Genomic DNA, 13,208 nt, shown 5'->3' on the forward strand with positions numbered 1-13,208 from the left:
CGCCCGGCCTCATTCATTCTTTTATTTTTTTTAAAAAAATTATTATTGCATACCAACTCCCTCACTTACTGTGTGACCTTGGACAAATTACTTAATTTCTCTGTACTTTAGTTTTCTTATCTGTAGAATGGGGATAATAATAATACCTACCCATAGTGTCACTGTGAGTGTGTTTACAGTGACATGATATATAATTAGAATTAAATGAGTTAATTCATATAAAGCATTTAGAGCCTGGAACAAAGTTCAGCACTGTTTGAGTACTAGGTGTTATAACAGTGACGTTGCTACACCCTTCACTGCTACTGTGTTCCAGTCAACATCTCCCATAGCCATTCATTGCTTAGGTAATTCATGTTGGTGGCCAAGACAGGTCTGGGAAGAAGAGAGATGAATCAGACTGCTCACTGCACTTTGTCCAGCTACACCTGGCACATATAGAAGCTCCTCTAAATGCTTGCTGAATGGATAAGCGAATGTCTTCCTATTGAACTCCAAGTTCTTTGAAGGCAGGGACCATATTCCTAGCTGTCATATCCCTAGAACAATGCACTGGTGAGGCACACAGTAGGCGCTTAGGGATTATACATAGATAAATGACTGCAGGTGGAAAATCACTAAGGCTACAAAGCGAGCATAGATAAGGTGCTGCAGAGAGACCGCCCCCAGTTTCAGGAAGGCGGTTAGCCCTGGAAGCGTGGCTGCCAGCGCCCTTAACGGCGCGGTGGCTGCTGGGAAGCGCAGGCTCGCTTGGCTCGCCCCGGGATCCCGGGAGAGCGCCGCGGATGGCGACAGCCCCACGCCCCGCTCCGCCCCCTCCGCCGGCTCACGTGACCGTCTTTGGGCCAGCGCGAACCATGGCCGGCATGGTGGACTTCCAGGATGAGGAGCAGGTCAAGTCCTTTTTGGAGAACATGGAGGTGGAGTGCAACTACCACTGCTACCACGAGAAGGACCCGGACGGTGAGCGGCTCCAGCGCAGCCCGGCGACGCGTCGGGGAGGGACGTGCCCGGAGAGGTCTGGTCTGCGACCTCTGAGAGGCTGGAGAAGGAATCATGTGGCGGGCGGGGGTCGGGGTCTGTGGATCGCGGTGACCGCGTGTGTTGGGAAGGGCGATGTGTCCCGGGAAGACCGAGCCAGGAGGCCGGGGCGGGTAGGAAGAGACGTGCTGGGGCTTTTGGGTTAGGGACTGGGGATCCATCGGTGAACAGATGAAACTCCCTGCCCTCGTGGAGCTTCCAAGCTAGTGCGGGGAGTCGGGCAATAAGCCTCAGGTAATTTATGAAATCGTGTTCGAAAGTAGTAAGTACCGGCCGGGAGCCGTGGCTCACGCCTATAATCCCAGCACTTTGGGAGGCTGAGGCGGGTGGATCACGAGGTCAGGAGATCGAAACCATCCTGGCTAACACGGTGAAACCCTGTCTCTACTAAAAATACAAAAAATTAGCCGGGCGTGGTGGCAGGCGCTTGTATTCCCAGCTACTCGGGAGGCTGAGGCAGGAGAGTGGCGTGAACCCGGGAGATGGAGCTTGCAGTGAGCAGAGATCGCGCCACTGCACTCCAGCCTGGGCGACAGAGCGAGACTCCGTCTCAAAAAAAAAATAAATAAAATAAAAAGAAAGTAGTAAGTGCCGTGGAAAAAAGACTGGGTGAAGGGTATCAGGAGGGCAGGAGGGCAGTTTTAAATTGAGTGATCAGGGAAGATCACTGAGAAAGTGGCAATTGAATAAAGCCTTGAAGAAGGTAAGGGAGTGAACCATGCAGTTCTTACCATAGGTAACAGCTGGCGAAGACCCCCTGAATCACAAATGTGTCCCGTGTGTTGTGTGAACATTGAATTGACTTAAGAGTATAGGTGGATGGTGGCGACCAGAGGGGTCCAACCAGAGCAGCTAATACCTTTGGGTGGTTTTCTTCTTCTTGCTTTATTTTTATTTTTTGTATTTTCTTTCTTTTTTGAGATAGTATGTCACTACGTTGTCCAGGCTGGTCGCAACTCCTGGGCTCAAGTGATCCTCCCGCCTTTGATTACAGGCATGAACCACTGCGCGCTGCCTACTTTTTAATTTTTTTGTTTTTTTGAGACTGAGTCTCACTCTGTCACCCAGGCTGGAGTACAGTGGCTCGATCTCAGCTCACTGCAACCTCTGCCTCCTGGGTTAAAGCAATTCTCCTGCCTCAGCCTCCCGAGTAGCTGGGATTACAGGCACCCACCACCACGCCTGGCTAATTTTTGTATTTTCGTAGAGACAGGGTTTCACCATGTTGGCCAGGCTGGTCTCGAACTCCTGACCTCAAGCAATCCATCTGCCTTGGCCTCTCAAAGTGCTGGGATTACAGGTGTGAGCCACCGTGCCCAGCCTTTTTTTTTTTTCTTTCAAATAAAGGACTGGTGTGGTGGCACAAGCCTGTAATCCCAGCTCTTTGGGAGGCTGAGGTGAGGCGGGAGGATCACTTGAGGCCAGGAGTTCAAGACCAGCCTGGGCAATATGATGAAACCCTGTCGCTACTAAAAAAAAAAAAGAAAAGAAAAAAAGTGGCACTGGCCCTACCTTCTAATAGCTTGCAGTTTAGTCAGTTTAGTTTGCAGAAATGACATAGCTATTCCTTGAGGCTAATCCGTAACATAGACCATAACACAACCATATACATATCATAACATAGTCATGACACAGAGTTGCTCTGCAGTATGATGGCTTAAAAAGAACCTGGGGTTGGGCCGGGCACAGTGGCTCACGCCTGTAATCCCAGCACTTTGGGAGGCTGAGGTGGGCAGATCACCTGAGGACAGGAGTTCAAGACCAGCCTGACCAATATGATTAAACTGTCTCTACTAAAAATACAAAAATTAGCCGGACGTGGTGGCATGCGCCTGTAATCCCAGCTACTCGGGAGGCTGAGACAGGAGAATGGCTTGAACCTGGGAGGCGGAGGTTGCAGTGAGCCGAGATCGCGCCATCACACTCCAGCCTGGGCAACAAGAGTGAAACAACGTCTCAAAAAAAAAAAAAAAAAAAGAACCTGGGGTTGTTCTTTGAGAGCTGGTCCATGTCCTAAGTATAGAAAGAACTTAGAGGAATTGGGGTCACTAAGTAACAGGGTGGTTAGGGAAGACTTTGAGGGGAGGTCTGGAGGGCTGGGCAAGTGTTGATTAAATGGAGGAGAGGGTGGGAGAAGAAAGTGCTATCTTTTGGAAGGTTGAAGTCAGGATGTAGTACGTTTGAAGCGGGAGTCTGGCCCACAGTATGTCAGGGCTTGAATGCCAGGGTAAGGAATATAGACTTTGCTCTGTAGGCAGTGGAGAGCAAAACATGTCTGAGAAGCAAGTTCTTGGAATTGGGAAGGGTGGATATATCAAAAGGACTGGCTGCAGCACTTTACGAGACCTGAGAAGGGGCTACAGTTACCGTAGCAACTGGTGTAGTAGTTCCTTGCATGTCACACTTTCTTACCTGGATAACTGAAGTCGCCTTCTAACCTGTCCCTCTCTTTGCACTTTACTCCCTTAAAATCCATTTCTACTCGCAGATAAACTGATATTTTAATTTAAATTTTGTTAGATTTTAAAATAACCTATTTGTTATCAATGCCCAATTATATACCCTCACATAATTAAATTCCTCCATACTCAGGCATATATGAACATATATACCAGAGTAACGTTTTTGTTGGGGGTGGGGTTGTTTGTTTGGTTTTGGTGGCTTTTTGGTTGTTTGTTTTCTGAGACAGGGTATTACTCTGTCACCCAGGCTGGAGTGCAGTGGTGCAATCTCAGCTCACTGCAACCTCTGCCTCCCAGGTTCAAGTACTTCTCCTGCCCCAGCCTCCCAGGTAGCTGGGATTACAGGCGTGTTCCACCACACCTGGCTTTTTTTTTTTTTTTTTTCCCTGAGGCTGAGTCTTGCTCTGTTGCCCAGGCTTGAGTACAGTGGCACGATATCAGCTCACTGCAACCTCTGCCTCTGGGTTCAAGTGATTCTCCTGCCTCAGCCTCCCAAGTAGCTGGAATTACAAGCGTGCGCCACCAAGCCTGGCTAATTTTTGTATTTTTAGTAGAGACGGGATTTCACCATGTTAGCCAGGCTGGTCTAGAGCTCCTGACCTCGAGTGATCTACCCGCCTTGGCCTCCCAAAGTGCTGGGATTACAGGCATGAGCCACCACACCTGGCCTGAATCATATTACTTATTTTCTTAAAACCCTCCAGTGGTTTACTGTTTCAGTTGGAAAAAATCATAACTCCATCCTATGTTTCACAAGGCCTGTGGTCTGGTCCCTACCTTCCTTCTTCATTTCCTGACCCTCCTCCTTGGTTCAGCCATGTTGTACCTTATTCGTGCCAAACTTATTCTCTCTTTCAGGTCTTTGTATTTACTGTTCCTTGTGCCAGGACTTTGTGCCCCTGCCCATTTTACTGTCTTTTAATTTCATTTTTTATTTTTTATTTTTAAATTTTTTCCAAATCCCTGCCCCACTCCCATTTCATTGTCTTTAAATAGCTAGTGCTTTCTTGTTATTGAGGTCACAGTCCTTGGTGAGCCCCTCCCCAGTGGCTCAGTCTTTGTTAGCCATTCACCCAAAGTTGACAGCAAACAGTTATCCTGTTTTATTTCAGTCATAGCATTTATTTATTTATTTGTATAAATTTAAGGGGTACAAGTGCAGTTTTGTTACATGGATATATTGCCTGGTTGTGAAGTCTGGGCTTTTTTTTTTTTTTTTTTTTTTTTGAGATGGAGTTTTGCTCTTGTTGCCCAGGCTGGAGCGCAATGGCGCCATCTTGGCTCACCGCAGTCTCCGCCTCCCGAGTTGAAGTGATTCTCTGCCTCAGCCTCCCGAGTAGCTGGGATTATAGGCATGCGCCACCATGCCCAGCTAATATTTTCGTATTTTTAGTAGAGACGAGGTTTCTCAATGTTGGTCAGGCTGGTCTAGAACTCCCGACCTCAGGTGATCTGCCTGCCTCGGCCTCCCAAATTGCTGGGGAAGTCTGGGCTTTTAATGTAACCAATCATCACCCAAATAATGCACTTGTACCCGTTAGGTAATTTTTTATCCCTCACCATCCTCCCACCCTTCCCAATCTCCAGTGTCTATTATTCCACACTCCCTATGTCCATGTGTACACAGTATTCAGCTCCCACTTATAAGTGAGGACATGCAGTATTTCACTTCCTGTTTCTGAGTTGTTATAATCATAACATTTATTACTGTTTGAATAAATTTTGTTCATTTATTTACTTATTGTATTTCCTCCCCTAGAATGTAAATTTTAGGAGGGCAAATGAGTATATTCTCAGCATCTAGAACCATGTCTGGTACATAGATGCATAGAGATGCTCAAATATTTGTTGAACGAAAATGAATGAGAGATATATGTTGTCACTGGGGGTGAAGAAGAGGGGAGAGAGATTAAGGAAAGAGGTTTACTGGGACTGGGAGACTGCCAAGGAAGTAGAGCCTATTTCCATAGAAGCTGCCGCCTCTACTCTTTCTCTTTGGCTTTCATGTTCCTACCCTGGCTGAGGAGTAAGCTATAGTCATTACAGCACCCTTTTCTTTTTCTTTCTTTCTTTTTTTTTTTTTTTAAGACAGAGTCTCGTTCTGTCACCCAGGCTGGAGTGCAGTGGCGTGATCTCGGCTCGCTGCAACCTTCACCCCCTGGGTTCAAGCGATTCTCCTGCCTTAGCCTCCCAGGTAGCTGGGATTACAGGTGTGCGCCACCACACCTGGCTAATTTTTTTATATTTTTCCACTCCTGGCTAATTTTTTTGCATTTTTAGTAGAGACAGGGTTTTACCCTGTCCAGGCTGGTCTCGGACTCCAGACCTCAAGTGATCCTCCTGCCTCAGCCTCCCCAAGTGCTGGGATTACAGGCATGAGCTACCGAGCCTGGCCCAGCACCCTTTTCTTGCTGCTACAAAGACTAGCCTATGAGCCTTTTAGGTTTTCACTGTTTTTACCATTTAACTTCATGAGAGATTCCAAAACTAGCAAAGTTTCAATCATGGAAGTCAGTGGATACTTGGGCATGGCTGACAGGGAGCAGAAGGGCTGGTGAGTGGTGGAGCCAATGCAGGGGCTGAGGTCTCCCCAAGCCATGCATTGCTCAGTCCATGGCTGTGGGGAGACAATGCCATTTGTAGGAATGGCTAAACACCACCTACATTCTTTGTGGTAAGGCCAACTTGCCACACATCAGGAGGACAGGGGCTGTCTTAAAAGACATCACCTGGCCTGCCACACCTGGGCACCCCCTACCCCCAAGTCCCCACTGCGAGCAGCAGCCCCAGACATGAAGAACAGCCCTTGCCCTCTTCTCGCAGGTTGCTATCGGCTGGTGGACTATTTGGAAGGGATCCGGAAGAATTTTGATGAGGCTGCCAAGGTGTTGAAGTTTAACTGTGAAGAGAACCAGCACAGTGATAGCTGCTACAAACTGGGGGCCTACTATGTGACTGGAAAAGGTAAGGAGGGCCTGCCTTTTGGGTCCTTGTCATTGATAGCAGTGCTGGCCTCACACCTGAGCCCCATGATAAGCTCTTGCAGAAGGGTCTCGCAGGCATTGGGAAAGTGCATTGTAGGAAGATGGAGAGGTAGGAGTTCAGCAGAGTGATGGGGGGGAGAACACAGCCTTTCAAGTTAGGTAAACCTTAGGGAATGCTATTTGCAAGTAGTGGGACCTTGAGCCAATCACTTCGACTCTGTGCCTCAGTTACATCACCTGTAAATTGGAGGGAAATAGTACTTGCTTTGTAAGGGTCGTGAGGATTAAGTAGGACAGCATAGGAAAAGGCATCAGCATGTGCTTGGCACAGAGTAAGGGGTCAGTAATTATTGTCTTCCTTCTGTCTTTTCTCCTTGTACTCTAATTGTAGTTATCACTGGCATAGTGTTTACATTATCTATGGCTAAATAACGAAATAGTTATTTTTGTTCACCTCAATAGTTTCTGTGGGTCAAGAATTTGGGAGTGGTTTAGTGGGGGTACCTCAGGGTATCTCATGAGGTTATAGTCAAGACATTGGCCAGGGAGCCAGGGCTGGAGACATTGGAAGGCTTGACTGAAGTTGGAGTTTCCAATTCTAAGATGACTCACTCTGATGGCTGGTAGCAGAGGCCTCTAGTTCCTTACCAGCTGTTATTGGGAGAGCTCAGATCGTCATGACATGGTTCTCTCCATGGGCTGCTTGAGTGTCCTCATGACATGGCGTCTGGGCTCCCCCAGAGTGAGTAATTTAAAGGAGACAACAAGATAGAATCCACAGTGTCTTCTATGACCTATCTTTGGAAGTCACACACTTTTCATTTCTATCACATATTTATTAGATGTAGCCTACACTAAGGGGAAGGACTTAAATTCCACTTCTTGAAGAGGAAGGAATATTAAAGAACTTATGGACATATTTAAAACCACCACAGGCCAGGCGCGGTGGCTCATGCCTGTAATCCTAGCACTTTGGGAGGCCAAGGCGGGTGGATCACGAGGTCAGGAGTTCAAGACCAGCCTGACCAACATGGTGAAACCCCGTCTCTACTAAAAATACAAAAAAAAATTAGCTGGGCGTGGTGGCGCGCACCTGTAATCCCAGCTACTCAGGAGGCTGAGGCAGGAGAATCACTTGAACCCTGGAGGCAGAGGTTGCAGTGAGCTGAGATCGCGCCACTGCACTCCAGCCTGGGCAACAGAGCAAGACTCTGTCTCACAAAAAAAAAAACAAAACACACACACACACACAAATAAGTAATAGGACCTTTGACAGGCAGCTTTTTTTTTTTTTTTTTTTGACAGGATCTTGTTCTGTTTCTCAGACTGGAGTGCAGTGATAAAATCATAACTCACTGCAGCCTTGAGCTCCTGGGCTCAGGCAATCCTCCTGCCTCAGCCTCCCCAGTGGCTGGAACTATAGGCACGTGCCCCCATGCTTAGCTAATTTTTTATTTTTTGTAGAGACAGGATCTCACTATGTTATCAGGCTGGTCTCAAACTCCTGGCCTCAAGCAATCCTTGCACCTTGGCCTCTCAAAGTGCTAGGGTAAGGTGTGAGCCACTGCACCTGGCCAAGGATGTCTTTTTTTTTTTTTGAGACAGGGTCCCGAGACAGGGTCCCACTCTGTCGCCCAGGCTGGTGTGCAGTGGCATGATCTCGGCTCACCACAACCCCCTGGCTCAAGTGATTCTCCTGCCTCAACCTTCCGAGTAGCTGGGATTACAGGGGCGTGTGCCACTACCACCCAGCTAATTTTTGTATTTTTAGTAGAGATGGGGTTTCGCCATGTTAGCCAGGCTGGTCTTGAACTAACCTCAAACGATCCACCCGCCTCAGCCTCCCAAAATGCTGGGATTACAGGTGTGAGCCACCGTGCCCGGCCCCATTTTAATTTTTTAAACTAAATTTTAGGCCAGGTGCAGTGGCTCACTTGAGCCCGGGAGGTGGAGGCTGCAGTGAGCCGAGATTGCTTCACTGCACTCCAGCCTCGGCCACAGAGCAAGACTCTGTCTCTAAATAAATAAATAAATAAATGTAAATAAATGAAAATAAAAATGATTCTAACCTTTTAATATTTTTTCTAAACTCTTGATAGCCCTAGTGGCTCATTTAGGAAATGTCACTATGGGCTAGAAATATTAATTTGTAGGTCAGCAGTTTCCTTAGTTTCACTTCAGTTTGGTTTTCTTCTGATAAATTCAAGTAAAATCAAAGTTAAATTTTTTACTTACAAGTAGCATCTGTGATCCAATTTTTCCAAACACTTCTATCTAGTATCCATTCAACCAGCCAGCATTTAATCTGAACACATGCTACAAAGATGACTGGAATGGTGTTCACTTAATGATAATGATGGTTATTTCTAGGTGGATTTGGAATGGTTACTTAAAAGAATAATGTTAAAATGTTTATATTTTTTGAGATTGAGTAATGGTACATGGAGATTTGAAGTTTTGCACACACACAAACAACTAAAAAAAGTGAGCCCTGCCACCACTTCTACTTAAAATTATTTGTTAGTGATTTCCCATTGTTTTTAAGATTCAGGGGTCCTTAATGTGACCCTGCATGATCTGGTCCCTGCTTGCTTGCCTGCCTTGCACTATACTTTTCCTCCATGCTCTTTTTTTTTTTTTTTTTTCTTTTTTTTTTTTGAGACGGAGTCTTGCTCTTTCGCCCAGGCTGGAGTGCAGTGGCCCGATCTCAGCTCACTGCAAGCTCCGCCTCCTGGGTTCACGCCATTCTCCTGCCTCAGCCTCCCGAGTAGCTGGGACTACAGGCGCCCGCCACCACGCCCGGCTAATTTTTTCTATTTTTAGTAGAGACGGGGTTTCACCGTGTTAGCTAGGATGGTCTCGATCTCCTGACCTCGTGATCCGCCCGCCTCGGCCTCCCAAAGTGCTGGGATTACAGGCGTGAGCCACCGCGCCCGGCCCATGCTCTTTTTACACTTAAAATCATCTTTTTTTTTTTTTCTTTTTTTTTTTTTGAGACAGAGTTATGCTCTGTCATCTAGGCTGGAGTGCAATGGCGCGATCTCCGCTCACTGCAAGCTCCACTTCTGGGGTTCATGCCATTCTTCTGCCTCAGCTTCCCGAGTAGCTGGCATTACAGGCCCCTGCCACCATACCCAGCTCATTTTTTTGTATTTTTAGTAGAGACGGGGTTTCACCATGTTGGCCAGGCTGGTCTCGAACTCCTGACCTCGTGATCCACCCGCCTCGGCCTCCCAAAGTGCTGGGATTACAGGCGTAAGCCACTGCGCCCAGCCTAATTTTTGTATCTTTGTAGAAATGGGGTTTTACCATGTTGGCCAGGCTGGTCTTGAGCCTCCTGATCTCAGGTGATCCGCCCACCTCGGCCTCCCAAAGTGCTGGGATTACAGGTGTGAGTCACCGTGCCTGGCCTCCTGTGTATTTTAAATCAATTACTTAGAACAGGGGTGTTCAATCTTTTTGCTTCCCTGGGCCACATTGGAAGAAGAATTGTCTTGGGCCATATATAAAATACAGTAACGATAGCTGATGAGCTTAAAAAAAAAAAATCACAAAAAAAACTCATAGGCCAGGTGAAGTGGCTTGCGCCTGTAATCCCAGCATTTTGGGAGGCTGAGGCGGGCGGATCACGAGGTCAGGAGTTCAAGACTAGCCTGACCAACATGGTGAAACCCCGTCTCTACTGAAAACACAAAAATTAGCCTGGCGTGGTGGCATGCACCTGTAATCCCAGCATTTTGGGAGGCTGAGGCAGGAGAATCGCTTGAACCCTGGAGGCAGAGGTTGCAGTGAGCCAAGATCACGCCACTGCACTCCAGCCTGGGCGACAGAGCAAGACTCCATCTCAAAAAATAATAATAATAATAATAATAATAATAATAATTTCAAAATTTTGTAAGAAAGTTTATGAATTTGTGTTAAGCTGCTTTCAAAGCCATCCCAGGCCCATGGGTTGGACAATCTTGACTTAGACTATCTAATACAATGTAAATACTGAGTAAATAATTGTTCTATTTTATATATTTTGTATTTTTTAATTGTATTGTTATTTTTTCCCTAATATTTTTGATGTGTGGTTGGTTGAACCCATGGATATGGAGGGCCCACTGTATGTTTAAATTAATAAACAATTAAGTGCTTGTCATATGCCATGTTCTCACTGTAACCCCATGAGGTAGATATTATTATCATTCCCAATTTTCACCTCCTTTACCCGTTTGAGTTTCCTCATAAGGTATCATCTGAATAAAAGATTCTACGGCTGAGAAAGCTAGGAGGTCTGTGCACTATGCCAGGCTACCTTTCATGCTGCCTGAGCTCATAGTATGGACATTTTTTTTTCTTTTTGAGGTAAAGTCTTGCTCTGTCGCCCAGGTTGATCTCGAATTCCTGGCCTCAAGCAATCATCCTGCACAAAGTGCTAGGATTACAGGTGTGAGCCACTGTGCTCAGCCTTAAACTTTATTCAGGAATTGTTGGCCAGGTGTGGTGGCTCACGCCTGTAATTCCAGCACTTTGGGAGGCCAAGGTGGGAGAATTGCTTGAGTCCCAGAGTTTAAGACTAGCCTAGGCAACATAGTGAGATCCTGTCTCTACAAAAAGATTTAAAAATTAGCCAGGCATAGTGGTTGGTGTGTGCCTGTAGTCCCAGCTACTTGGGGAGGCTGAGATGGGAAGATTGCTTTAGCCGGAGGTTGAGGCTGCAGTGAGCCGTGATCATGCCAGTGCACTCCAGCCTGGTTAACAGAGCAAGACCCTTTCTCCAAAAAAAAAAAAAAAATTATTCACTGACTTTGGCCTGAGAAATTTAGGTTGTGCCCTGGCTTGGGTTTATTTTTTCCTACTTTCCTTCCTCTCAGGTGGTCTCACCCAGGACCTGAAAGCTGCCGCCAGGTGCTTTTTGATGGCGTGTGAGAAGCCTGGAAAGAAGTCAATAGCAGCATGTCACAACGTTGGCCTCCTGGCACATGATGGACAGGTTAATGAGGATGGCCAGCCTGACCTGGGAAAGGCCAGGGACTACTACACAAGGGCCTGTGATGGTGGCTATACTTCCAGTTGCTTCAACCTCAGTGCCATGTTCCTGCAGGGTGCCCCAGGCTTTCCCAAGGACATGGACCTGGCATGTAAATACTCCATGAAAGCCTGTGACCTGGGTCATATCTGGGCCTGTGCCAATGCCAGTCGCATGTACAAGCTGGGGGATGGTGTTGATAAGGATGAGGCCAAGGCCGAGGTGCTAAAAAATCGAGCCCAGCAGCTACACAAAGAACAGCAGAAAGGTGTCCAACCCTTAACATTTGGGTAATGTGGTCCACCCTCCCTCCCAGGCAACAAACTGCTTGAGGCTGGCAGCTCCTGTTTCTGAAGACTGATGCAGCCCTTGAAGGTCAACCTGCTGGAGCAAAAAAACTTGGGACTTGAATTTGTAGCTCCATTTACATGGATCCATTGCCCCAGCTACTGGAATATAGCCTACAATGTTTATTTCAGTCAATATTCCTTTATCTGGGTGTTCTGTACAATGTTTATTACAGTCAATATTCCTTCATCTGGATGTTCTGTGAAGATAGCCATGTTTATGGGGGTCTTAGTTTTCAAACTCTGGCAACTCTGTGAAAAATAGGAGCAAACTAGAGAGCCCTGGAGATTGGTGGTAGGGAAGGGAGGATAGCAGGAAGTTTGAAAAATTAGCAGCCCCGGGGCCTAAAGGAATCAGCTATCATCATTTTCATCATTATTATTTTGGTTAGGATGGCTTGAAAATCAGAACGTATCTTGGTTTACGTAATTGAGGTCTTAAAGAACTAAGAACAGTTAAATAGTCACAACTACCACCCTCTGACTTACATAATCATTGGTGTGGGCTTCGTTTTGCCTTTAGAGTCACATCTTTGAGTAAATTCACAGAGATCAAGAGGGACGTGCAACATACAGCTTAAAGGCTGTTATGCTTCAGGGTTGCTGAAGAAGATGAAACATCAGCCTGCCATCGTCTAGAAGAGACATTGGCAGTTAAAAATTAGCACCTCCAGTGTAGTCGCCTGGCACTGCCCATCATGCTGAGGGAGCAGATTCTTCCCAAGGCAGCTTCAGCTAGGAGTTTGTAAGCAAGGACTTTGTGACACATTTGTCCCCTGGAACTGAGCCTTTTTAACTGTCCCTGTGAATGAACAATTTTGAGTGACCTACGGTTTGTGTTAATTAGTGTTCTTTCCAGATTCCAGGTACCGTAGAGAGTATGTTCTTTGTGGTGGTTGTGCCTTTTAAGAACATTTGTGGCCGGGCACGGTGGCTCACGCCTGTAACCCCAGCACTTTGGGTGGCCAAGGGGGGCGGATCACGAGATCAGGAGATCAAGACCATCCTGGCTAACACGGGGAAACCCCGTCTCTACTAAAAAATACAAAAAATTAGCCGGGTGTGGTGGCAGGCGCCTGTAGTCCCAGCTACTGGGGAGGCTGAGGCAGGAGAATTGCTTGAACCCGGGAGGCGGAGCTTGCAGTGAGCTGAGATCGCGCCACTGCACTCCAGCCTGGGCGACAGAGTGAGACTCCGTCTCAAAAAAAAAAAAAAAAAAAAAAAAAAATTTGCTTTTTCTGTTGTCTCCCCAGCTTGTCACCAGGGGGCGAGCTTGCCATTTCCCTGCTGGTAACAATACCATTCTGTGTCACCATCTACTGTTTTAGGCTTCCGTTTTGCAGCCGTCCTGAAAGGAAGG

The 13,208-nt window shown here is 46.9% G+C and overlaps 1 protein-coding gene across 1 annotated transcript; it reads left to right on the top strand.

Moving 5' to 3' along the window:
• Positions 1 to 726: 726 nt before the first annotated feature.
• On the top strand, positions 727 to 12,674 carry LOC100990610 (cytochrome c oxidase assembly factor 7). The gene is made up of 3 exons (XM_003815030.6): positions 727 to 963; positions 6,327 to 6,467; positions 11,347 to 12,674. The coding sequence occupies exons 1-3, from the start codon at positions 786 to 788 to the stop codon at positions 11,793 to 11,795; spliced, it is 768 nt and encodes a 255-aa protein (XP_003815078.3). The 5' UTR covers positions 727 to 785; the 3' UTR covers positions 11,796 to 12,674.
• The last annotated feature ends 534 nt before the right edge of the window (positions 12,675 to 13,208 follow it).

Source organism: Pan paniscus, chromosome 1, assembly GCF_029289425.2.
Source record: "Pan paniscus chromosome 1, NHGRI_mPanPan1-v2.0_pri, whole genome shotgun sequence".
NCBI classification, from domain to species: domain Eukaryota; kingdom Metazoa; phylum Chordata; class Mammalia; order Primates; family Hominidae; genus Pan; species Pan paniscus.